Raw genomic sequence first — 27,105 nt, forward strand, 5'->3', positions numbered from 1 at the left:
TTTGGGTGCCCGAAGCGGAGGTAATAACACATGACCTGGAAGCTGTACGTCGGCTCCCTCGGCCAATAACGCGAGATAAGCACCGCAACCCCAGAGTCAGTCACGACTGGTCAGGGGTCTCTTTACCTTTACTAGCAGAAGCATCCCAGCAGGTACTGGAGGCCTTCTGTTCATAGTTGTGGCATAACTTCCAGCTGTAGTTCATGTCGTGTTTTGCTCCTGGTACTGGGGTAGCCATTCAGAGCAGGGCTAGCCAATAAGGTGCTTTCCAGAAGTTGTTACCCAACCATCAGGGTTTGGAAGTGCTGTAGTTTATGCTGGCTGAGGCCAATATGCTCTGGAAAGCATCACATTGGCTGCTTGGTTGAGGGCAAGCAGATTTTATATCTGCAGGGACTAACTAAATCTCTTGAGTTTTAGATCAGAACCAGCTGTCCACAAGCATGAATGTGCGTGCATGTATTTTTCACTGCTCTGAACTTCCATGCTGAAGTCTACAACCTTCATTGGCATAGATCAGGGGTCAGCAACCTTTTTCAACCATGGGCCAGTCCACCATCCCTCAGACCGTGTGGTGGCTGGACTATATTTGGGGTGGGGGGTGGGGAATGAATGAATTCCTATGCTCCACAAATAACCCAGAGATGCATTTTAAATAAAAGGACACATTCTACTTGCTGATTCCCGGACCGTCCGCGGGCCAGATTTAGAAGGCATTTCGGCCGCATCTGGCCTCCGGGCCTTAGGTTGCCTACCCCTGGCATAGATATTAGGGTTTTTATTAAATATTAAGAGTGTGAAGCACACACTCCCTGTCCCCTTTCCAGAAGCCAAGCTCCGAGCCAGCAGATCTTAGCCTAGATTTAGAAAGGGGATGTGTGTCCTCTGGAATATGTGCAGCACTGATAACATCACAAACATGGGGTACATATAAGGCTGGACATCTAAGAAGCAGTGTTTGGAGCAAGGCAGTTGCTTAAGATAATGTGCTGGTCAAATAAATGTAACTAGTGGTACCTTGTTCAAGTTCTGTCAAGTATATCCAAAGATGCGGCACATGTCAAGCATTGTGTTAGAACTTGTAATGCTACCCATGAGATGTGTGCATTTCACATGTGAATTAAGGGCAAACCAGCTGACTCCCCTAGTTCAAAGCATTCCTGACACACTTCACATGTTAAACCAGTTTGTGGGATTTGGAGGCTGTTGGTTCATAGAGGGGCAGAGTCTAAGCAAGGTGCAAACAGAGTACTTGCACCCCTGTATTCCCAGAAGTAGCGTTTAGGTATGGTGATGCTGAGACACAAATGTATGTGTGTAATGCATAAACTGTGTTGTATTCATGCTATATTTTTCATAAAAAAAAAACAAGTTGCAGGAAACAAATTTGTGTTTTAATTGTAACCTGCTTTGAGAACAGCTGAAGAGCCAACTATAAATTTCAAATTAAATAAAGGTGGAGATGAAATTGGTGGCTTGGTGGTGAGTTCAGACTGCATTTATTAGGCAAAGATGCCTAATGGAACAAGTCTACCTGGTGGTTAACCTTTGCACTGGCGTTACTAAATTTTAATTCTCTTTAGAAGAAAGAGCTGGGCCCCAGTGAAGTTGCAAAAACCCACTTTTATTTAAATTTCCAAAAGGTGCATTTTAAACACAAAGCGGCAGGTTGGGGGTGGATTTGTGTCTTACACACACACACACACACACACACACACACACACACACATGCTCATAGATCAGTTTCACATGCAAGAGAAGAGAAAGAGACAGACTAATTTCATCACACTTTTACAAAATCATCTCGGAAGCATAAACTTGATTGTACATGACATTTACATTAGAAAAAGGTACTACAATAGTTACAGCTTCCAAAAAGCCTATTTGTGTTGATCCCTTAACCAAATGTTGCCCCGCAGTTAGGACATCTTCGTTGCCTCAATGCAAGACAGAAGAGAATTCCAATAGGAAAGAATACGATGGCACAAAAGACACCGAGACAGGTGAAAGTGTCTTCCAATACACCAACTCTGCAAGAGAGAGAAAAAGTAAGTTGCTATAATTGCTCTTTAAAAATTAAATGTATAAAATGAGCATCAAGCTTGACAGAATGACAACTTTTTCTGAAGATTGTATTGCTGCAAGAGCCAATCTATAAAGCTTCCATGCACTTCTTTAATGTCTCGATGATAGAAATATGTTTTCAAATAAACTATCCCTAACAAGTTACTTTCCACATACTCATCTTCAAAGCTAGCTCACAACTTATTTTTGACTTTTTAGCTACATGAAGACCTTTGGTTAACAAATACAGTCGAACTTTGGTTCTCGAACATAATCTGTTCCGGAGGTCCACTTTCCGGAGGTCAACTTTCAAAAACCAAAGCACGGCTTCCAGTTGGCTGCAGGAGCTTCCTGCACTCAATCAGAAGCAGCTTTGGACGTTCGGCTTCCAAAAAATGTTCGCAAACCAGAACACTTACGTCCGGGTTTGCACCGTTCGGCAGCCAAAACGTACAAATACCAAGCCGTTCGAGAACCAAGGTACAATTCTAACTTAAAACAGCGCTACTCAAAGTGGTGGTCCCCAAACAACCACAAGCTGCTAGTCCCTGACAACTCCACCGCAGCCCAGGTTGGCTAGGATGCTTCAGAGACCAAATATGGTACCAGTTCATGGGACATTGCAGGGTGGGGATTTTGCTAGTCCACCACATTGGCTAGCTTTGAAAAGCACTGACTTGCAGCACATTTTAAAACAGATAAAACCTTCAATACAAATCAAAATAAAAACTGAATGATCAAGTTTTTAATATAAAAAAATACGTTTTCAAACCCCTTTGGTTTAAATTTTTAATTACTGAAGTCAGAAACATTAATGGGCTACAGTAATGCAGCACTTTAAAAAAAATTGCTTTTGAATTCCCATTCCCCTCCCCTTGCGTAGCAACACTGTATTTTAGCAAAGAGGCCCTGTGATGACTTAGCATTCAAGGGCGTACCCACCATGCGGCAAGTTAGGGCAGCTGCCCTACTCTAGAAGCAGGGCTGGTGGGCAGAGGCGGAGCACAGCCCGGCGGAGCGCGAGTTCGCCATTCCCGCCGCACCGCGCCGCACCCTCCCTCCAGCTCCCCGTCGCGCCCTCTGGCAAGGCCAAGCGCGGCGGGGAACCAGAGAGCGCGGTGCGGCGGGCGGGAACGCTCCGCTGGGCTGGGCTCCGCCTCCGCCTACCAGCCCTGCTGCTAGGGAGGGGCACAGCCCGGCGGAGCGCGAGTTCGCCGTTCCCGCCCACTTTGTGGCCCCTCCCCTTCCGTGCCTTGGCCCCTCCCCTTGCCCCCCCCCTAGTTCTGATCCTGGGTACGCCCATGTTAGCATTCAATAGCTTTCGAAATTGAGATAAAAGGTCTCCCTTGTTTTGATCCAGAGACGGGCGCTTCTGCTGCCAGACCAGATGTTTTGAAGAAACGCCCTTTCAGACATGACTAGAAGCGATTCATGGACGGTCAGACATTACCAAGGCTTACTCTGCAAGTTTAATGTTAGGATGGGAGACGGAGAAGAATAGAGATGTGGCAATTGTCCCCATATAGCCAATTACGTAATATGTGCGACAAACGTGGAGAGAGGTTTCTCATCTCCACTGACAAATGAGCTTATTTCCTCTGGCAACTTCTTCATTTGCTTCCCAGTCCAACAGAGGTCACCTCTTCTAGAGAGAGTTTTTCCAAAGCTGTTCTTAAGAGCCGTGTGAGAGTCCTTTAATCACACAGAAAGCTCACCCTTCACTGATGTCTCAGAAACAGATCCTTCTGGGGTTGTTTTTTTTTTGATGGATTTTCATAGTGGGGGGCAGGGGGGAGTTCTAGGCACTCAGAATCCGCTCAGATGGGGAAAGAGAGCCTCAGCATTTTTACCCTGCCTGAAAGTCACAAGTTTTCTGCCAAGTTTTCTCAAGAGCAGAAGTGGAGCAGTGTTGATTTCACGAAAACAGTGGGCGTTCTTTAGCAATCACATGTGCAAGAAAAGCCAAAAAGGAAAGGGAAAAAAGGAAGGGAACTGGAGTGACCTTGAAATGCAGATGCAAAATGTGTTTCAGCAGGGGCCAGTTGCCAGCAATGGACTCTTGCCATTTCTCCAGTGATGAAAAGAGAAAGCTACACAGAACAATGGCACAGAGTTGACATAAGAGACGGAGGAGGGCAGCTGGGAGAATGAGCAGCAAGTGGAAGGTGTATCAAGTCATAAGCATCTTTGGTGCCTCAGGTCACCTTCAAAGAGACAGCCACTCCTCTCTTCCAGAGATGGGAAACCTCTGGTCTGGAGGCCAAATGTCTCCAGACCCCTCCATCTGGCCCTAGGAATTCATCCCAACCCATCCCTCTTATTTACAAACCCAAATGTTGTTTCTGCCTGGCTGGAAAGCATCCTTGAACCCTGATACCTCTTGCTCGCCTGGATGGAAGACAAGAGTGGGGTGTCTGTGTGTAGAAACTAGCCAAAAAAGGAAAGTTTATCTGCTCTACCCACTTTTGTCTCAAGCTGTGCCCAGCATAGGGACGTGGGCCCCCGGAAGACTAGACTACCCATGAATGCAGCCCTCGGGCTGAAAAAGGATCCCTGCCCTTGTCCTAGACCAGGCGGCCCTCCAGATGTTTTGGACTACAATTCCCATCTTCCCTGACCACTGGTCCTGTTAGCTAGGGATCATGGGAGTTGTAGGCCAAAACATCTGGAGGGCCGAAGTTTGGGGATGCCTGTCCTAGACCCTAACAGGCTGCATTGCTTCTTTGCTGCTAAAGTAGGGCAGCCATTTATGCATCACACCAAAAAAGGGGGACACAGATTCATATTTAAAATCTGCCCATGCTAATTTTAGGTGTAGCTCACCAACATGGTGCCTATGGGTGCAGATGTGCCCACAGAGGCCTTCCCTGGTGCCCATGAGGTCCCCTTCCCCTCACTAACTTAAAGTATGTACTGGAAACCAGGCTTTTAGTGTTGCAGCTCCAGCTCTCTGGAATCAACTGCAAGCCAAAAATCAGGCAGAAGCCTAGTGTGATTATGTTTTGGTGCCTACTGGATACATTTTTGTGTAGGAAAGCTTTTCTAGTCATGTAACCCAGTCATTTTGTGGTTTTTCAAAGTTTCAAGTACAGTCATACCTCTTGTTACGTCAGTCTCCGGCTGCGTTTTTTCAGGATACCAATGCAGCAAACCCGTAAGAGTATACTTCCAGGTTTCACCACGCGTGTGAGCAGAAGCAGCGCTCTAGTTGCAGACTTTTCAGGGTGCGAACGGCATCCCACAACGGATCAAGTCCGTAACCAGAGGTACCACTGTATGGGTATTTTAGACTTTGTGAAACCAATTGAATTATTCTTGCAATTCCCACCAGCCCCAACCCAGCAGCTCCAGCATCCCACAACCAGGCTAGCCAGGGCTCACTGGATTTGCAGACCAAATGCCTAGAGCTCATCAGGGCAAGACATGAAGTCTAAGTGTGCTGCCCAATGAACACTGTGTTTGGCAGTTGTCTGGAGCATTCCCACTGCTTAATTGTAGGCTGAACATTTCTCCCCCCCCCCCACTCCTTGTCCTGCCTATCTTGAGTCTCAAGGTGCCACCAGTAGAGAAGCAGGCTGAGACAGGCAAGGAGAGGATACAGGAGGAAGCATAAAGGAGGGGGCTGAGTCCCAAGAACAGAGGCTGGAGGCGGTGGGTACTCCCATCTCCCTGTTGCACAGCAACAGGATCCAGGAAAGGCATCAGCCCATCATTTGAGGTGGAGGGACCACAGTCCGAAGATAAGGACACTGCCAACTCACCCAGGACCCGGAGAAGCTTCTGCCGCTGGGAACAGTTGCATTCTCCCCAATGCAAAGAGCATCTGCACACTGAAGGAGTAAGCACACTTTTCTCATCTTCAAAAGCTGGGTGTGTGGGTGTGCCAACCCATTGGGACTGCTCTGCTGCTTCCATGCAGTTCTGACCTCCTTGCCCTGATCTTGGACTCTTTCAACTCAAGACCACTTCTTCCAGTCCAGCTAGCCTGAGCACAGCAGCTGCCGTGACTCATTACCCCTTGCTGAGCGCGCATCTTTACTCTGCCTCAATGGAGATTTCTGTCTTGCTCTCAAGTACACAAGAGCCCTGCTGGATCTAGTCCAGCATCCTGTTCTCACTGTCTAACAAGACGCCCTTCAAGCAGGATCTGAGCACAAGCACCCTCCCTCCTCTGACTGTGGAGGCACAGCATAGCCAACAGGGCTAGTAGCCCTTGATAGCCTTATCCTCAGAGTTAGTGCCTGTTTCCATGGGCAGGGCAGGAGTCAGTATACTGCCTTAGCTCACTGCTACCCATATAGAGTTTTGGAAACACCAATAACACACCGTTTCCTTCATGGGAGTTGCCTCTTAAGATCAGATAATGAAGGGAGGGGGAGCCAGGAAGGGGACAGTAACAGGCTTCATTTAAAGACAGGCTAATATTAGCTATAAAGTAAGAGTTTGCCTGGGGAACTTAAGCAGCTTTCCTGTGGCTTAAAGCCACGCCACTCCCAGAGGCTCTAAAAATAGGCAGCGTTTATTTATACCACAAGCAGGGACCCTCACTTAAGCTGCCTGGCTGCTGCTTGATGAACTATTAGGATTTATTAAATAGTTTTTCCCAACACCTTTGGCCAGTGACAAAGTTCTCAGAGTTAGCTCCCATTAGAGATGTGAAATTTTGAAGCTTGGAAAAAACCCAGTTTTTTTCGGGGGGGGGAGGGAATTTTCGGAAAAATTGAAAAATATATATGCTACATTAGCACTTCTTTTTTCTTTTCCAGTCATTCTGTTACTTTAGAAACATAAAATAGAACTATGGACAATTTTAACGGGCAGAAAATTATCACAACTAGCATATTAAAAATATAATGTATCCAAACAATTATTACAAACAGAATTTATTTTTAAAATAGTATTTATTTGTATTTGTAGCAAATGGAGCAACAATCTCCTGAACTGTTTACTAGTTTATGTGGAACAAAAAAAAACTCCACAAAACAATTTTTAAAAATCCAGAAGTAACAATTATTCATATTTCCTCTTCACAGTATTTAAAAAAAAACATTCTCATAAAAATAATGGAAGAAGAAAGTGAGACTAAGTTTCAATGAATGGACATGAAATTTAATCAGAATCATTTTTTGAGCTGTAATGATCTTCCAGTGCTTTGAGGCCTAGTGAAGAGGAACAGAACCAATGCATGCCACACGCATGCAAAAACAAAACTGAAACCTTTTTCTTTTCTGGTGACAACAGCACCTCCTAAAGGAAGAAATGTATCTTGTTCTTGCATTGGAGAGTTCAGTTTGTAACCTAGCAATTGCTTGTCCTCACTGAAATTAGAATAATCTGATACCATACATATTTTTTAAAAATTATTTATAAAATATTTGAACCCCTTATCTTAAAATATTTTATTCATCATGTTAAAACAAAACATTCCATAATCTATTTTTTATTTTTCCAATATTTTGGGGGAAAACAAAAAAGGCTTCAGGGAAAAAAGGGGGGCAGTTTCCCCCCCGAATTTTTCCAGGCCTTCACATCTCTAGCTCCCACACCAAAAGAGGGGAATCTTTTCTATCAAGGACTACATTCCGGGGAGGGGAGGGGAGAGGAGAAGATCCATCAGGGGCCACGTGCTGGTGGCCAGAGAGAGTGATACCCGTAGAGCCTGGCAGGGCAGAAGGCAAAGAGCCCAAGCAGAGCCAATGTCAGGCAGAGGCAACTTAATTCTGGTTTTGTCCCCCTCCCTTGCTGAGTTCCACAAAGGCAACACTAAGGAGGAGGAGTGCCATTTCTTGCACAGGAAGCAAGGAAGGCAGCAGACAGGTGGGGTGGGGGTTGGCAGTGCCCCATTTGCCCCAATGGGCCAGCTTCCTCTGGCTGGCAGTGGGGGGGGACCACTCCCTTTCCCCTCTTTCTTCAATCAATCCATCTATTTCAGGTTCCCTCCCCACCTTCCTGCTGTCCCTGTGGGCTGTGGCTCCAAGGCAGAATATCTGCTTTGCATTAAGAAAGTCCTGGGTTCAGTTCCCAGCATCTCCAGGAAGCACCTGGGAGAGAACCTTGTATGAAATCATAGAGAGCCGCCCCACCTGTCCGTGTCGACAGTACTGAGCTAGATGGACCAATGGTCTGACTCTGTATAAAGCAGCTTCCAATGGCCTATCTGGTCAGTCCAGCATCCTGTTCTCACAGTGGCCATCAAGATGCTCGTGGGAAACCTTCAAGCAGGATTCGAGAACAAGAGCTCTCTCCCCTCCTGCGGCTTCCAGCAACTGGTATTCAGAAGCATGTCTGACTCCAACTGTCGAGGCAGAGCATAGCCATCATGGCTGGTAGGCACCAACAGCCCTCTCCTCTTCCCCTCTTTACTCCTTACAGCAGGCATAGGCAAACTCCAGCCCTCCAGATGTTTGGGACTACAATTCCCATCATCCCTAGCTAATAGGACCTGTGGTCAGGGATGATGGGAATTGTAGTCCCAAACATCTGGAGGGCCAGAGTTTGCCTATGCCTGCCTTACAGCCACAAGGGGGAAAGAGATGCCTTCTCTCTACAACAGGGGTGAGAGATCTGTTGCCCAGCCAGTGCTGTTGGAAGCCAACTCCCATCACCAGGCACAGCCAGCAAGTCCAAAAGCCCCAGATGATGGGAGTCTAAAGCCCAGCAATATCTGAAGGGTAAACAAGTTCCCCACCCTCTGACTCCACAAAGCTCATCTCATGACACTTGTGATCCCCTCCTACCCTTGGGGGGCGGGGAGTACCAACATTTCATGTTCCTCTCCACATTCCCTTTTACTTTGATCTGAGAGCCAGTGTGGTGTAGTGGTTAAGAGCGGTAGACTCGTAATCTGGGGAACCGGGTTCACATCTCCGCTCCTCCACATGCAGCTGCTGGGTGACCTTGGGCTAGTCACACTTCTCTGAAGTCTCTCAGCCCCACTCACCTCACAGAGTGTTTGTTGTGGGGGAGGAAGGGAAAGGAGAATGTTAGCCGCTTTGAGACTTCTTCGGGTAGTGATAAAGCGGGATATCAAATCCAAACTCTTCTTCTTCTAAAACAATGTCAGCTGCGAGTCAATATTTCATGGCCTGTCAGGCATTTTGCACCTGTGGCGCATTCAGACATAGGGAAATATTGTGTTCGTTTTCCTGATTGAAATGCTAGCCCCTCTGTCCCGTTTTCTAGTGTTCTTTTCACACCGCACTACCTGTTGTGTTATGGGACTGTGGCTTTCTGACCAAGATACTGGCATTTCATTCACGCAAGTGGGCATGGTGTGACAGAACAACGGACTGGGCAATGTTGCTACTCCCCCATCCATTTCCATACATGCCTGCTTCTCCCCCCCCCCCAAAAAAACACACGTCAGTCCAGTATGCTGCCTTGAATTTTGTCATGTTGCTCTTGCCGTTTTCTGGGTTAAGGGGGATGCAAAAGACTCTCCCCTCCCCCCCGGAAACTAATAACACATCCTTCAGCCAATGACATAGTGTCAGAAGATAGGTTTAAATAAAGTAATACATTAAAAAGTGGTCAATTTATCACTAGGGTGAATATTCTAGAAGTGCTTGGCCTTTCGCCTTGGGTCTCGAAAAACACCCTGACCTTGCTTTTCAACGCTGCTAACGAATAAGCCAATTAAAGTCATGATCTTTGCAAGGTGGAATCCGCTGGCTAAAGACTTGACTGGTGCAAGCTGCTCCTTGCTCAGCAGCTTCGACATCTTGGTCCAGCCAAGGGTGGGAGGACTTGTGGGTGCTGCAATAAAAGTTCCCACCAGCCCCAGTCAATTTGGCCAATGGTTGGGGAACCATCAAAGTCTAGTTACCTGCCTGGTCTGAGACATTTTGCTCCCGAGAGAAAGGATATTTGCTGTCTGGAGCAAAACGAACTACTGTTATAATAAGACAACATCACTATTGCACTTACCACCCGTATTTATTAAAACAGTTACGATCACAACTGGAGTGGGTCCAAAAAATATACAGCTCAGGTGCCAAAGGCCAGCGTAAAGAGGCGCATATTCAGCGCCTCTGTGCCTGGCAATGTGAAAGTGCCAGGACCTCGGGGTGAGAAAGAGAAATTCAAGAACTAGGGGCTGTCTCAAGTCACCACCTACCAAACTTCTGAGGGAGGTAGAACTACCAAGAGGGCCTGCTTTGCTGATCTTAGCTCTCCAAGGGGTCTCTGCAGGAGGTGGTTTTTCGGAAACCTGGAACTTACGACATGTATTTAAGCAGATTGGGTGAGCTGTTGAATCTTATATCAACACTGGTGAAAGGCAAAAGTCTTCCACTCCCACCTGAGGGCAGGAAGCTAGTTACTGGAAAACAGAACAAGCCACACGGCATACACAGGCCTGTTGTCCAATAGAAGGATCTGTCCAAGGAACCCTGGGAGCAGCCATTTTGTGTTCTGCCACACCCGCACAGCAGCCATTTCCTCACAAGAAGAATGCTCCTTTTTCATTTTAAAAAATGAAGCGGGAGAGATTCTAATCTTTCTTGCTGAAAGCCTCGCCGCCACCCGCCCCCCCCCCTTGCTTCACATGAATTTTCAAGAGGCCGGACTTAAAAAGAGAGAAGAGGTGTAACAGAAACGAGAATGGCCATAATACCTGCAAGCTGGGCAGCCGCCAACGACGACGACGGACGTGGTGGGAGGTTGCTGGATTATCGTGTACGTGGTGTTGGGGTAGTTATGCGCCGGTGGACCCGAAGGCACAACATATCCTGGTGGGGGAAGAAGCAGAAAAGAGGCACGTTAAGTTGCTTTAAAAACATTTTGAAAATTAAGAGGCGAGGCCATAGTTGTCGACATACGTCTGCCCCGAGAGACAATGAAGTGTGCCTCCGGGGGTGAAGTGGAACTGCTGTGTTAGCAGCACTGAAGTGACCTCTCCGGGGTGCAAACCTGGGCAGTATGTATGGAGGTCCTGGGCTGCCCAGCTGACAAGACCACCCCCACTCTGAGCCTCGCTGATGTGGTCTGTGGTCCAAAGGGAAGCAGAGCAAGACGTTTGGCACCAACAATTGGGAAACACTTGCCTGCGAGTGCTCCAATTGGAAAACAGCCTTTACCAAAGGTGTCATGGGCTTTGAAGACACTCAGACTCGGGACGCAAGGGAGAAACATGCTAAGAGGAAGGCACACTTGGCAAATCCACACCATGATCAACTCCCGCCCGGAAACCAATGTCCCCACTGTGGAAGGACGTGTGGATCCAGAATTGGCCTCCACAGTCACTTACGGACTCATTCTTACTCGGCTATGAGTGATTGCCAAAGAAGAAGACACTCCCTAGCCTTTTCTTCTCCTGAAGATACTCCCCCAAGGCAGTGGAGGTTTAGGATCAGATTTTTCCTTCTCCTAGATGGGCTGCTTTCCCAGGTAGACAAGTCCCATCTTCCTCTCTACAAAGCACGTGCAGAAACTGCCTTCTTGACCACTGGACCCACTATTTGTCTCATCCGCTCAATCCACCAGCGCATGTCTTCACATGCAGGGGACGTCCCTAACTCACCGATCACCGAGGGTTTGAGACCCATCAAACAGCTACCCTCACTATAGCGCTGCCAGACACAGGGAACACTAGTGCTGTCTTTGCAAAAGTTAAAGGAGAATCCTCTTTTTCACATGGGAACATTACTCTTCCAGAGTCTGGATTCAGGTCAAATCACATTTTTGTTTCCTCAGGGGAGAAGTCAGTCATATGATATTTGGGGGGGGGGGAGGCGTGCAAAAAGAGACTGTACAGGGACTTTAAGCAAACAGAAACGGCTTGTATGTAGAGACATACCTCTCCTGAATTCTCTTATCTATTAGTTACAGAAATTGCTAAGCATTTTCCGAATGCCACTCTACAGTTCGCCCCATGCCTTCCAAACACCAACACTTTCTTTTTAAAAAATATATATGCTATTAAATTTCCACAAATTTCACATAAAATTCCAATACAGTGGTACCTCGACTTACAAACGACTCGACAACCGATTTTTTTCAACTTACGAATGGGGGTAATGGCTGCGCGCTTACGAATGTCTCGACATCCGAAAGGAAACCGCAGCGGTTTTACATAGGGATTTTTCAACTTACGAATTTTTAGATAGGGTTGCTTTGACTTATGATTTTTTCCGTTTCCAATGCATTACTATAGGAAATCACTTTTCCAATGGCGTTTTTTGACCTATGAAGGTGCCTTCAGAACGGATTAAATTCGTAAGTCGAGGCACCACTGTACATAATATTTTTTCTTTTGTTCTGTTGACTTCCCATACTTCCCATACCATTTTTGGTGGTGGTTTTTTTAATTTAAAAAAATCCATCCCGTTGCTGCACCCAATCTTCACTCTTTTATATCTTAACCATAATATAATAATCTCCCCCGTGTTCTCACTATCCAATGAAATAAAAATATTTATATAAACTGACGTTGTATATTACACAACTTAAATGAGGTAACTTTGTTTATAACGTGAGAAGCATTGCACTCTGTGTTTAATTATTACTAATAATATTTAATATTACTATCAAGAAAATAAACTATGGTTCAGTGTGATGTCTGAACGCAGAGTGTTTTTATTATTTTTATTATTGAAAAACACTATTTGTTTCAGGCATTCCTATCTATTGAATAAAGTCAGCTTTCCAAAATGATTAAATGAGCCAAGGGTGGGGGAAGTGAAAGACAGGTGTGTGTTAACACAGGCAATAAATAGGACAGTGGAGCCCTCCCCCTGCCTTGCTTCCAAGTGACCACATAGCTGATAAATCTTTGTGGACTGGTATTTTTGTAGATTCTTTCTTTCTTTCTCTCTCTCTCTCTCTCTCTCTCTCTCTCTCTCTCTCTCTCTCTCTCACACACATACACACACACACACACTCACGTGCTTCCTGGCACTCACTCATGCTCTCATGCACTCATCAAGATGGAACTGGGACAAGGTCTTCCAGATAAGACTTAATATTCACCATACGCAATAGCAAACTGTTCCTAGGTTTCAGTTCTCCTCCGTTTTCAGGCCTAGGGACGTACACTCGGCTAATTATTAACTTCAAAGAGCACACTTTAGCACCACAGAAATGACAAAAGAAAACATACAGTTTGAGAACTCGGCCAAGGGTCCCAGTTCCCAGCCAAGAAAATGGATAAGTGCTTTATAATAATTTTTTGGAAAAAACCAACCCACCACCTCCTGCTTATAAAAAACATCACGTTAGCCTGAGACGCACCCAGGATCTCACAGGCAAGATGGCTGTGCTACAGGTGTCACTCACTGCTCAAAGCCCTCTCTGCGTGTGTTTTCACACCCAGCCCCGGGGCTTGTCACGTGGCCATCGGACATTGCCATCAACATATGGGGCTACATGGAATTAACTCATTTACCCACTGTGACCCCTAAATTACCCCCCCAAAAAAATGGAGGTTAATTATCGGCATCACTCTACTTTGGGAGCCGAGATCTGTGGCTCTCCAGATGTTCGTTGGACTACAACTCCCATCTTGCTTGACCACCAGCCATGTCGGCTGGGGTGGATTGGAGGTTGGAGCCCAACAACATCCAGAGGGCACCAGGTTGGGGAAGCCTGCTGTGCCCTCCCCTCCAAGGGCATGGCACATGCTCAGTCCTTACTGAACTGTTAGTGGAGTTGTTGTTTATTAAATTCGTATACCACCCTTCATGCCCTCTTTGGAATTTCTTTTCAAAAGTAGATTTTTGAAAGCCTCATGATTTTCCCAAGCCTCTTTGCCAGCTCCTCTCAATTTTGACTACCACACCACCCAAGTTCACTATTAGAAAATTTTATTTAAAGGAGGGGTGAGGAACCTTCAGTCCACAGGCCTAACTAAGCCCACTAGGGCTCTCCGTTTGGCCAGCGAGGCTGTTTTGGCCATGCCCCCCACCTGCCTGTCAAATATGGCAGAGTGGCAATACAGTGGTACCTTAGTTTTCAAACAGCTTAGTTCTCGAACAACTTGGATCCCGCACACTGCAAACCCGGAAGTGACCGTTCTGGTTTGCAAACTTTTTTTTGGAAGCCAAACGTGCTCCGTTTTTAGCACTCCGCTTCTGATTGGTGTGTTCCTCTTCCTGTTTTGAGTTTTCCGTTTCTGATTTGAGTACCCTGCTTCCAATTAGATATTTGGAGCTTTTGTTTTTGCAAAAAAAATTTTTTGGCGTTTTTGTTTGTGCAGCTTTTTCAGTTAATTTTGTTTCTGTGACTGTATAGAACCCAGTTCAGCTACTGATTGATTGATTGATTGGCGGCGGAGGAAATGGATAAAAGCTGCAAAGCTAAGAGAACCATTAGCAAAACAGCAAATTCATGTTAAATTTCTGTTTTAGGGGTTGTTTTTAAAAGTCTGGGGCGGATTAATCCATTTCGCATTACTCTCGATGGGAAAACACACCTTGGTTTTAGAACAAACTTCTGGAACGGATGAAGTTTGGGAACCAAGGTACCACTGTACTCCGAATGGTTTAACAATCTCTCTCTCTCTCTCTCTGCAGGGATCACTCCAAGCCATTCTGGCCTTCAGGTCACTTTGCCTGACTGGACTGTGCCTCCTGTACTTTGGTTAACACCTCTTCCTTGCCTGTACAAAGGTGGACATTCATTGCTCAACCCACGTTTGCCTCTGACCCCACCCACAGCAGCATGCGGGCCCCCAGAAGGGAGTGGGCGGCCCTCAATTCTCAGGTCACTCAGGTTCCAGAACGTTTCCCCCATTCATTCATCCATCCTTCTTAACCGCAAGCTGAACTCCCAAAAGGGCTACTGAAGAAGCATGAGCTCACAATCCTTTGAACTCGAATTGGAGATTTTGTCCCAAAGCACCCTTTCCTGGGCTATTTTTTACTGTGGCTAGTTGTTGTTCCAAGGGAACAAGATAACCTTTCCTTGAAGCTGATGCTTCCGTCAAGGAAAAAATGTTTCTTACGGGGACACAAGCCTCAGATATGTTGTGCTTAGTGGTGAAGGGGTTGGGGCTGAATACATTTCGCTTCAAGGAATGCAGGTACGCAAGTATCGCAAGAACCTATTGTGCAATGCCTGTGACGTCACTAACAAATCCATCCATCTCTACCCTTTATGGGGTTACATCCCCAACCCCCCAAAAACACTTCAACATCTAAGAATAAAATATAAAATATTGATAGATGTGAAAGAGGATCTTTTCCCCTCCTGGATATGAGCTTATATTATGAACCATCTTGTCTGTGCTGGTTGAAGGAATGGTTGACATTGAAAAATCTGCATATTTTAGATTTAGAATGGTGTTTGTCCACAGATAGCTTTCCGGGCCATGTGGCCAGCATGACTAAATTTATTTATGTATGCAACTACAGCTGCAAGAATGCTACATGCCCAAAAATGGAAAGAAAAAGTCCCAGCAAAGGAAAAATGGATACAAAAACTTATAGACTATGCAGAAATGGCAAAACCTACCGGAAGAATAAAAAATCAAGATAATAAACCTTTTGTAAAAGAATGGAAATGGTTTATTGAATATTTACAAACAAATTGTAAACAGATAAAGACATTGGCAGGATTTCAAAAGAATATATAATTAAAATAGGTGAATAAAAGAATAAGTTAATTTAGATGTGCAGGAAATGATAAAAAATCAATTTAAGGAACCACAGAAAGAGGAGGAAGGAAGTCGAGGTTTGAAATGTTACAACTATTATTTTACTATTGAAATGTATATAAATGAGAAGTATAAATAAAAGTATAAAAAGAAAAAGAAAAGAAGTGCAAGCCAGCTAAATAGCCCGCTCCATACCAAACTATATTCTCTCTGCCATTTTAGGGACTTTTAAAAATGAGTAGCCCTCCCATCAACCCTATCACCTCCCTCTTCTTCCTTTGACCACTCATTGCTGTCCCACCACCCATCCCCAGGCTCTGAGCCTTCTTCCCTTGGTGGTCCCCTAGCTGGTTCTTCCCACCATTCCTCTGAGCCCAACCCAGTCCGCAACAGGCTGGGAAGGCCGCATTTGCCCCTGGACCTGAGGTTTCCCATCCCTGCTAAAAATAATAAATATGTTGCCTCTGAACGCAGAGTTTCAGTGCAGCCATCATGACCAGGAACCAATGGTGAGGGGGATCAGAGGTACAGGTAGTGGAAACCTGCGGGCCTGTTAGACTTCCATCAACCTCAACCAGTATGGCCAACGGACAGGGCTGGTGGGAGCTCTAGTCCAGCAAAATCTGGAGCCCCAGAGGATTCTAGAATTCCAAGAGTTCTCTAGAATTGTTGGACGGATAAGCCATTACAAGGCCTTACTGAGAGAGGGCGAGTGGAATTCTACCACCATAGAAAAGGCAATCATAATTCAGAAACTGACCTAAACAACACAGGTTCTTAGGGAGACTCAAGACTCAATTATGGGAGACTCAAGTTCAATTCACAACCTTCCAACTCTGGTTCCTTTTGTTTAACACGTCTTGCCAACTCACAAAGTTCTGGCATACATGCAATGCAAAGAGCTACAAACAAAACATTTCTATCGTACAAAAAAAAAGTATCTAAATTACATATATTTTGTTCCTACTATTACCCCAGACAGTATTAAATGTTTTATTAAAAAAAAAATCATACTAAATGTTTGAACTGTTTCGGAAGCCTTTTCAATCAGCATAGCCCGGATGGCTGAATTTTTGCACTGTCCAATTTTTAACAGGGAAAACAGAAAGGGAAAGCAGACAAGCCTTTCTGAAGCTGCCTTTTAAAGGCAGGAAATACAGCTTTGTTTTTTTTAATTAAAAAAACAACCCTTGGAATGTTTAGCTTGGGAGCTCTAACAGTAACTGGAAGAAATCCTACTTCTCATGTAACAGCTTCGGGACTGTTTAAAATCTTAAATTTGAAGCCTTAAAATTATTATCTAGAAAATTATGTTGTTGTGAAATAACTGGCACTTTTTACTGTATTGTTTTAAGGCTGATGTGTTTGCCACACTGGGCTCCTTTGGGAGGAAGGGTGGAATATTACTTTAATACATAAATCTTTCTACAGAAAACTAGCATTCCTGGGAACCAGTATACAAGTCCCCACTCTTCCATAGTTGTTTATTTTTAAATAAGCAAGGTGTAACTGATCCAAGAATAAGAAAAATGTTCCCTAACACAAACTTTTCATTTCATTTCATTTTTAAGGGAGGAAACTTCCTCAAGTGTAGGACAAAGAGGGTTTGATTACCGTGTTTCTAACATTTTAAGACACCGTCTTATAACTTTTTTCCCTCAAAAAAACACTGGGTGGCTTATTTTCAGGGAATGTCTTGTTTTTATTACGTCAGGAGCAGTGCCCCTCTTGCTCCCTGGCTCCCTGCGGGGCAGGATTCTTGACTGAAAGAAAAGGACGGGCAACAGCCACCACCAAACTCCGTGAGAGGGAGTCTGAGGGAAGGGAAGTGTGTGCGTCCCTGGCCCAGCCCTCTCTCCCCGGCCCTGGGATGTTCGTGAGGGAGGGAGGGAGGGAGCTCCTCCGAAGGGCTGCTCTCTCTCTCTCTCTCCTCCCAGGTGGGGACTCACTTAATAGCAATCTGCTACACTGGAGCTTCTTAAATTTAAACCAGTACAGTATAATGGAATCTATCTGTGTGATGCAGTACGTATAGCAAATAAGGATCTCTACCAGCCAGCCCAAGACTTAAGAGCGAAAGTTCCAACAATGTAGCACTTTGTAGCACTGATAGCAAAGAGGCTACCGGCTGATAAGAGATACTGTAGAAAACAAGGCAGTTGAGCAGCAATTAAAATGGTAAATGGTAGCAATTGTAGCAATTGAGCCAGCAGGAAAGCGGGGTGAGATAATCTGCTGGTCCTAACTGCTTCTCTTACCCACAAAATGTTAACTTTTAGCAGCTCCTAAACAGCGAGAAGCCACCGGCAGCGATCCCGGTACCAGTAAAAATCCTTAAAGGGGCAGCTCTACAGACAAGCAATAGAAAGAAAAAGAATCCTCACTTTTTAAAAGGTTTTTAAAAGGGGGGAAGGTGGGGGGAAGCGAGAGGTGGGCTCTGTGTGTGTGTGTGTGTGTGTGTGTGTGTGTGTGTGTGAGAGAGAGAGAGAGAGAGAGAGACACGCAGGGGAGAGAGAGAGAGAGAGAGAGAGACGCGCACACAGAGTCTCTCCCTAAAGGGGAAGGCAGCGTCTTCAATCGCCCCTCTTTTCTTCCTCCTGTTTCATCTCCTCCCCACCGCAAATGCCACTTTTCTCCTCTTCACTCACACAGCCTAGCTAAAAAAAAAAAAATCGAACGGGAGGGGAAATCACGAGTCTGCAGCAACCAGCAGCTATGGCTCTTCGGTGCATTTTTACAAGCTTTTAAAAGAAATACGTGTCTTTGGAGCGACAGCAAAATGGGGAGAGATTTTTAGGGGGGGGGAGTTTGCTGGCGGGAGGGGGGAAGGGTCTATCACTATGTCTTATTTTCGGGTTATGGCTTATATCGCACAATTGCTTAGAAATCCTGCTATGTCTTATATTATGCCTACGTCTTAAAAAAGGAGAAACACGGTATTTGCATAACCCTGAAATCCCGTTTCCCCTTCTTGACATTGCAAAAGTTCTCCTGCTTGACAGCTGACAACATGCAACAACAGCGTTTCCTATCACAAGAACTACCCACTTAAGCTGATTTAGGCGCCCAGTACAGTACCTGGGACTCCTTTCCCAACACCCAGGGGCGCGAGAGGGTCAAGCCTGTCTCCTGCTCTGACCACGTGACCCGCCTTCACCCACACCCCTCCCATCCCAATCCCGTGTCTGCTGCGGCCGCCAGCGCGCAGTGTGGAATGGATAGAGACAGGCGAGCCCCCAGCGCCTTGTGGGGCTACAGCCCCCCCACCTTCCACCGCTCTGAAACCTGCTTCACTCCTACAGGTTCAGGAGCCGCGTCGTAAGGGGGGTGTGCGGATCCCCTCCATTAAACGCCCCTCCCTCAGAATCCACACCCAGATCCTCCTGCCCGTCCCCCTTCTCACGGCTTACCAGCTCCAGGACCGGTGGGGTACGTGTAGGGCGGCGGCGGCTGGAAACCGTGCTGGGGCGCCGGGATGGCTCCGTAGCTGTTCGGCCCCCCGTACTCGTAGCCGGCGCCCGCTTGGCTAGCGGGGCTGTAAGCCGGGGGTCTATCCTGGAGGAGGGGTTTGCTGTCCATGATCCTCCAAGGGGAGGGCGGAGGAGGAGGAGGCTGCTCCTGGCCGCCCCCGCCGGGGGATCAGCCGCGAGGAGAAGCCCGCAAGGCAGGCGGGAGAGCGCGGAGGGGCGCGCAACTCTCCGAGCCCGAGAGAGGCGGAGAGCGCACGCAGGCTCGGTGCCCGGAGGGTGGAGAGGAAGGGCGGGAAAGGGGAGGCAGCCTCGCCCCGCTACGCCGCCCAGCCGGCAGCTCCAGCAGCAGCAGCAGCAAGCCGCCTTTTTCGCCCCCTGGGCATGGACGGATCCGGCCCGACAGCGCGCCCACCCGCGCCAGGAACGCACCCACCGCGCAACTCCGGAGCTGCACGGCGCGCCAGCCGCGGCAATGTGCTTCGCTCCTCGCAGGCCAGTCACAAGACTCGGGCTCACGTGACGCCGAGGAAGAAGAGGCGGCGGAGGAGGAGGAGGGAAGAGGAGGCTCCCCCAGCGGAGACACGGCGGAGACTCCGGCAGGCGCAGGGAAACCCCCTCTTAAAGGAGACGCCCCGGCGCGCGTGCATGTGTGTGCGCGCTCTCTACGCAGCTGGCCGCGGGGGTTTCAGGGCCGGGTGAGAGCTTGGCGAGGGCCACCCCGCTCAGGAGCAGGAGGGCGGAGGTGGGACGGGCTGGCAGGCCACCACATTTTGAAATAAGTGAAAGGAGGCGCATTCTCCCTCGCCAGTGTCGCCACTCTAACTAGCTTAGAAGTTAAGGCCTATTGAATGCAATGGGACTCATGGGCGTAGCCTGCCCCCCCCCCCACACACACACACATTATGTCCTCTTTATGGGGTGGTTTCATTTAAAAAAAACCTCAACAACTTTGATTCCCTAAAAAAAAGCTGCTCCCCCAAACAAAATTCCTGGCTACGGCCATGGTGGAACTGCATACTCCTAGCATAGCCAGGATTTATGTTGGGGGCAGGACACCCACCTGTCCAAGTGTGCCAGCTTGGCTAAAATATTAAGGGAGCTCAGGTAAGCCCCGCCCTGTGTAATCAATCACATGACATGGTGTGTGTGTGCACACACACCCCATTTGAATGGCAATGCCCATGAACTTTGCCTGGAGGGGGTGTTCTCATATTTCATGGGGGGGGGGCAAAAGGATCTATGCACCTATCATCATCCAGTGGAATGAATGATTCGGAATGAAATGTCTCAAGAACACTTTCAACAAAATAAAAAAATTCCTTCCAGCAGCACCTTAGAGACCAACTAAGTTAGTCATTGGTATGAGCTTTCGTGTACACACACACTTCTTCAGATACACACACGACTACCTACCTGTAACTAGGTAAAGGTAAAGGGACCCCTGACCATTAGGTCCAGTCGTGACCGACTCTGGGGTTGCGCGCTCATCTCGCATTATTGGCCGAGGGAGCCGGCGTATAGCTTCCAGGTCATGTGGCCAGCATGACAAAGCCGCTTCTGGCAAACCAGAGCAGCACATGGAAACGCCGTTTACCTTCCCGCTGTAGCGGTTCCTATTTATCTACTTGCATTTTGACGTGCTTTCGAACTGCTAGGTTGGCAGGAGCTGGGACCAAGCAACGGGAGCTCACCCCGTCACAGGGATTCGAACCGCCAACCTTCTGATCAGCAAGCCCTAGGCTCAGTGGTTTAACCACAGCGCCACCTGGGTCCCTTCACCTGTAACTAGAACACTTTTAAATTACAGTGGTACCTTGGTTTAAGAACAGTCCTGTTTACTAACAATTCAGTTTACGAACTCCGCAAAACCAGAAGTAGTGTCCTGGTTTGAGAACTTTACCTCGGTCTAAGAATGGAATCCGAACATTGGAAGGGCACTGGGAAAGCGCGCCTCAGTTTAAGAACGATTTCGGTTTAAGAACGGACTTCCGGAACGGATTAAGTTCGTAAACCGAGGTACCACTGTACATTACTTTCTTTTGGCCCTGAGTGTTCAGAAAAATCTGTCAAAAACCTACAAGTTCTACGTTTAGTTAAGTGTTTTTATTTACTTGATTTAGGGGGGCAGTTGCACCCACGGCTATGCCCCTGACTCCTAGGGAAGTGGGGTTCAGGTCATAGAATCATAGAATCATAGAGTTGGAAGAGACCACAAGGGCCATCCAGTCCAACCCCCTGCCAAGCAGGAAACACCATCAAAGCATTCCTGACAGATGGCTCTCAAGCCTCCGCTTAAAGACCTCCAAAGAAGGAGACTCCACCACACTCCTTGGCAGCAAATTCCACTATCAAACAGCTCTTACTGTCAGGAAGTTCTTCCTAATGTTTAGGTGGAATCTTCTTTCTTGTAGCTTGAATCCATTGCTCTGTGTCCGCTTCTCTGGAGCAGCAGAAAACAACCTTTCTATATGACATCCTTTTATATATTTGAACATGGCTATCATATCACCCCTTAACCTTCTCTTCTCCAGGCTAAACATACCCAGCTCCCTAAGCCGTTCCTCATAAGGCATCATTTTGGTTGCCCTCCTCTGGACACGTTCCAGCTTGTCAGTCTCCTTCTTGAACTGTGGTGCCCAGAACTGGACACAGTACTCCAGGTGAGGTCAGAGCAGAATACAGTGGTACTATAACTTCCCTTGATCTAGATGCTATACTCCTATTGATGCAGCCCAGAATTGCATTGGCTTTTTTAGAAGAGGGGTGGTCATGGTGTCCTTCGGGGTGTATTTTACCACAACCCCCATCATCCCTGACGGTTAGTCATGTCTGAGGCTGATGGGAATTGAAGACTACAAAATCTGGAGGACGCAACAGTGTCTACTCTTGGTCTAAAAGTAGCAAACTCTCCCCCTGGATGTGAGGGTTTGGATTTTCCACTTGTGTCTGAAGAAAGTGGGTTGCATTTCTGAGATTGTCCCCCCAACTCACCTCCTGCATCTGCATATCGAAATTATTTTTTATTTATTTTACATTTATATCCCACCTTTCCTCCAAGGAGCTCAATATGGCATGCCTGATCCCCCCCCCCCCGGTTCATCCTCACAACAACCCTGTGAGGTAGGTTAGGCAGAGCGTCAGCCAGTGAGCTTCATTACTAAGTGGTGGTTTAAATCCCGGCCTCCCAAGTCCTATCCCCAACACAGGAGTTCCTCTGGCTTTGCGTGGCAAACTGAAATCCATCAAGTGCTTCGACTGAATAGTGCTTGTTGTTACTGACTTAGCCGCCTTTATTTTCCTTTGGGGAGGAGAGAGCTGCGTTAAGAATGTGAAAGGTAAAGATGAAACAAAGAAAATTTGATTGTCACTTGCCCCTCGAGTTGCTTTTCTGTTTCGCAACACTTCATATCAACAGCAGGAAATGCACTTCTTCAAGGAGAGGTTCAGGTCTCTCTGTGTGGTCACCTGCTGGGGAAGTGGGTACCTTTCCAAGTCTGTCACCCTCTTCCTTTCATTTCTCTCCATTTTCCCAGTAAGTCTGTGCCTTTGCAAAACAGGGTGAAATTCAACAGGTGCAGCTTCCTACCCGTGTCCTGCAAAATTGCATCTTCAGAAGAAGAGGATCTGCTGCCTGGGCGCCGATGGGCGGGGGACCACATTCATATTAGCCACTTTCCCCCATCATTCCTGACAGAGTCTGTACCTTTGCCTGACAGGTTGACATTCAACTAGTGAAGTCCTCTGTCAATGGATCCCCAGGCTGGCACAAGGCTACACCTGCTTTATTTCTGTATTATGATTCTCCCAATAAGATGGGGGTGGGGGAAGGCCTCTTCAATTCTGCCTGGGAGCTCCCACCATTAGCAGTTTCTTTCTGCCCTCTCCATATATTCCAGCTGAGCACACAGTGTCCTATTCCCCAAGGTTAAAGAACAATTAGCTCCCTATTAACTCAGTGCCTCTCCCCCCCCCCCCCGCTTAGATTTCCTTTCCTTCTCAAATGACTTTTTTAAAGAGAGTATCAGGGTCTGTCTCAGACAATTCACCCACGTGAGTTTTATACTTTATTTATTTGTTCCTAGGGGTATTCGTCAACTTCCAGCTCGTAAGTAAAATATCGCAGAATGGTTTTCATTCCAAGTGAGTTGTAATCAATGTAACTTACCAGTATATAACTTTGTGCACACGTAAATTCACTTTAAAATTTCTATTTATTTAAGATTTCTATTTAATTAACGACTCAATAGCAGGGGGCATTGGGAGGGGTGTTCTAGGAGGGAGTCCCCATCTCAAAAGAGGCATTCTGTCCTTTGTGAATAACTAAAACCACAAATTAATTAAAAAATAAATGTTTGGTTAATTGATGCCCCCCTTTTTAAATGAACAGAAAATAATGGATTAATCTTAGCCAGTTGATCTACTGATGTTGCAGTTCAATAGAGAGACAGAACATAATAGCTCAGGGAGCCAGTGTGGTGTAACAGATTAGGACCTGGGAGACCAGGGTTCAAATCCCCACTCAACTATGGAGCTTGCTGGCTCTCAGCTTAACCTACCTCGCTGGGTTGTTGTGGGACTCAAATGAAGGGGAAAACCTTGTAGCTCCGTGGAGAAAAAGGTGGGCTATAAATGCAATTAGCAAACAAGTAATGGCTTATATTACGAGTGTCACATTATATAGCTCAGTTGGTTAGAGTGCTGATCGCACCAAGGTTGCAGGTTCGATCCCCATCAGGGACAGCTGCATAGTCCTGCACTGCAAGGGGTTGGACTGGATGATCCTCAGGGTCCCTTCCAACTCTATGATCCTTTGATTCTTTTGAATCAGAAGGGGTAGCGAACATCTGGTAACACCTCCCATCCTCCTCCCTATTGGCCAGAACCAATGTGAGCTGCAGTTTGAAAAATTGTGTTGATGTGGTTTGAGTTGAGAAAGTGGCCTTTCACAGGACAAAAGCAGATGTGATTAAGATAGCAACATTTGCTTATTCAAGTGCCTGCCCTATTCACATATAAACTGAGCATCTGGAGTCCATTCGTATTGCTATAATAGTCACACGAGGGAAAAGAGCTGAACCCCCTCCCCTCCCCTTATGCCCTTGCAGTCCAACTGTTCACACATATTTTTGGGAGCGCTCACAAGCAGGCCGAAATGCAAGACTCCCCGTTATACATCCCTAGAATACGTTGTTCAGATATACAGCCTCTGAGCGTGTAGGCTCCATTTAGTTCTTGTGACTAATAGTCCTTGCTGGACCTGTTCTCTGTAAGTTTGTTCTTAAAAGCCATCCCTCCTCTTCCTAGTAACAGACTGCCAGGTGGCTGGCAGAAACTGAGCCTGAATCGGAGCATTGAGAGACAAGAATTGGCATGCTGGGCAGAACCTTAAGTTCTGCAGAAGTACAATAAATATTTGGGACCACGAGGGCCATCTAGTACCAACTCCCTGCAATGTAGGGAGCCCCATGTTGTCTATTCTGACTGACAGCTCTCCAGGAAAATGAATTTTTGCTTCCACCTACTGCTTGATCTGTTTTAACTGGCTGTATAGCTGGATTCAACCTGGGACCTTCAGCACCCAAAGCATATGCTCTCCTGCTGAGTTATGGGTCTCTCCCTAAGCCCATCACACACACATACCCTTTCAGACAGGCTCATCCTTTGTCATCTTTGATCAGCAGGAAATGTTCTCATTTCAAGGAAAGCAGCCTTGTCTGCTTAGAAAGGAAGGGGGGGGGAGAGAGTATCAATTCTGCTTTCAGAGGCAGCTGCCATCTGGTCACAAATGGAATCCTCCCCCCCCCCTCCTTATTAAACCTCGCGTGAAGTTAAATTACTTGGCAGTCACACAGAACGTGTAGTGTGTGGAGGTGGAAAACGGTGACCGTGATGTTATGAACAGGGTGCTATGAGCAGGAACCAAGGGTGCATTTTATTTCCCCCAGACTTTGAGATGCCTCTCTCAAAGCTGCGAGATGCTACCTCTCTCATTCCCAAATTCTGCCCGAGAATCCACCTTTCCACGAAGACTCTGGCATAACCTCCCTAGACCCTAGTTCAAAGGCGGGGAAACAGTAACCCTCCAGATGTTGCCAGACTACAACTCCCATCGTCCTTGACTGGGGTAGGGGACCTTGGTTCAGCCCAGGGACCTCCTTCTCTTCTAGGCAACCTTGCAAGGCCCATGCCAGGGCCAATAACCGTGCCTTTGTACACTGGCCTTGTTCCTACACACCTTCTCTATCCCATTCCCTGCAGGCCAACAAAAGAGGCGTTAATAGAAAGCAAGGGTGCATTCCCACCAGGCAGAATCAAAGCAAAACCTCAGAGAGAGTGCCAAAGAAAGCCAATGAGGGGTATGGCCAGGATCCGGCTTCAAAACCGAGCTTTGCTGATCTTTGCTTCCCTGTGCCAACGCAGCGCCCCTCTCCTCCCTACATCCCTTGGGCATTCTTTCTCCAAAGGTTATTGACGTACAGTACATCACAGAGGGCCAGTGCAGCCACTAAGAAGAACCCTTCTGGATCAGGCCAAAGGCTCATCTAGTCCAGCATTCTGTTCTCACAGCGGCCAGGCAGATGTGGGAAGCCCACAAGGAGGAGCCCACAGATAGATTTGATTCCATTTCATAGTCATAGAATTGTAGAGTTGGAAGGATAAAGAGTGTGGCCTGGAGAGAGCCAAGAGGGCGACATTTGGGCCCGGGGTTTCTGCTCAATATCATTTACCACCACCACGGACCATGCTAGCTGGGGCTGATATGGGAGATGTAGTCCAATCTTATGGAGAGCCAGCATGGTATAACAGAGTGTTGGGCTATGACCTGGGAGAGCTATTTCATAGAATTGTAGAGTTGGATGGTCATCAAATACGACCCCTTGCAGTACAGGAATTGTTTTCCCAATATGGGACTCGAACCCACGACCCAGCCATTAAGGGTTCCATGCTCTACCAACTGAGCTATGTAAGGGAGATCAGGGTTCGAATCCCAACTCAGCCACGAAGCTCATTGGGTACACTGCCTCCCACAGCCTAACGTACCATGCAGGGTGGATGGGTGCGAGGATAAATGCAAGAAGCAATCAGAGGGCTCATTCATTTATCCATTGTATTTAATGTCTATGCCGCCTTTCATCCCAGGATCGCGGGGCGGTTTACAACGTAAGAGCACAAAACAAAAACACATAACATAGTCGCAGGCAAAAGCAATAATAACCCCTTCCAGCCAACTCCTTTCTACTTCTCTTTTCATTCCAGCTGCAGAAACTGGAAAGAGAGAGAGAACACCCTCGAGAGCTAGATTGCCCACCACAAACCGTTCTTGCGCACACCCCTTGGCGTGATACGGGAGCAGCCGGTCGTGGGAGGGCCTTACGACGCTGCGCGGGGGGGGGGGGGGGAGATAGAACACCATGCCGGAAAATAGAACGCCATGTATCCATCTGATTCCGCCCGCAGCCAATAGCAGCGGAGGGTTCGCTCTCTCGGCCAATGAGCGGCCGTCTCCTGCTGGCCCGGATTTCCTCGTCCTCCATCCAGCTTGCGGTTGCTGGTGGAGGCAGCGGCTGGAGCTGCGTGTGTCTCCTGCTGTTGCTGCCGCCGCCGCCGCCCCTCCCCTCCCGGTGCGCAAGACGTGGAGGAAAAGCCCAAGGCGGCCGTGCTGGACGTTCAGGTAAGGAGCTTAGACCCTGAGCGGGTCTAGTAGGCGAGCTTCTCCGAATGTGGCATGATCGTAGGTCGCAGTTCGCATCGGGCCCCTTCGCGGCTATAACTTTCGGTTTTCTTCTGGTGGTCGCTGAGCTTTGCTTTTTCAGAGATGCAATGGCACATGACCTCTCCGACGCCTCGTTTGCTGTGTCAGCTGACAGCGCCGCTCGGTGCGTGCCTCCTCAGCAGCAGGGTCTGGCCTTAAGTTTCCAGGTTTGCCTGGCGAACAAACCAGGCGGCAGGTGGAGGGGCTTGAATCTCCAGGTGGGCGGG

General features: G+C 47.3%; 2 protein-coding genes across 2 annotated transcripts in view; one reads left to right on the forward strand and one right to left on the reverse strand.

Moving 5' to 3' along the window:
* Positions 1-9: 9 nt before the first annotated feature.
* BRI3 (brain protein I3) lies at positions 10-19,649 on the reverse strand. Its single transcript, XM_035131525.2, has 3 exons — positions 19,066-19,649; positions 10,679-10,793; positions 10-2,030 (listed from the first exon to the last, which is right to left on the reverse strand). The coding sequence occupies exons 1-3, from the start codon at positions 19,232-19,234 to the stop codon at positions 1,898-1,900; spliced, it is 417 nt and encodes a 138-aa protein (XP_034987416.1). The 5' UTR covers positions 19,235-19,649; the 3' UTR covers positions 10-1,897.
* Positions 19,650-26,601: 6,952 nt separating this feature from the next.
* The window catches only part of TECPR1 (tectonin beta-propeller repeat containing 1), a 42,949-nt gene continuing 42,445 nt past the window's right edge, over positions 26,602-27,105 (forward strand). Inside the window, exon 1 of the mRNA XM_035132311.2 lies at positions 26,602-26,797. Coding sequence (XP_034988202.2) covers positions 26,617-26,797 — 181 coding nt within the window. The 5' untranslated portion in view covers positions 26,602-26,616. The remainder of the gene's footprint in view (positions 26,798-27,105) is intronic.

This window comes from Zootoca vivipara, chromosome 14 (assembly GCF_963506605.1).
Source record: "Zootoca vivipara chromosome 14, rZooViv1.1, whole genome shotgun sequence".
Lineage (NCBI taxonomy): Eukaryota > Metazoa > Chordata > Lepidosauria > Squamata > Lacertidae > Zootoca > Zootoca vivipara.

Excerpts from the sequence above, each read along its gene's own strand:
- BRI3 (XM_035131525.2), bottom strand. The coding sequence starts at position 19,234 with ATGGACAGCAAACCCCTCCTCCAGGATAGACCCCCGGCTTACAGCCCC. Across the intron at positions 10,794-19,065 it reads CCCCACCGGTCCTGGAGCTG|GATATGTTGTGCCTTCGGGT; the intron begins GTAAGCCGTGAG and ends TTCCCCCACCAG. Across the intron at positions 2,031-10,678 it reads GGCGGCTGCCCAGCTTGCAG|AGTTGGTGTATTGGAAGACA; the intron begins GTATTATGGCCA and ends TCTCTCTTGCAG.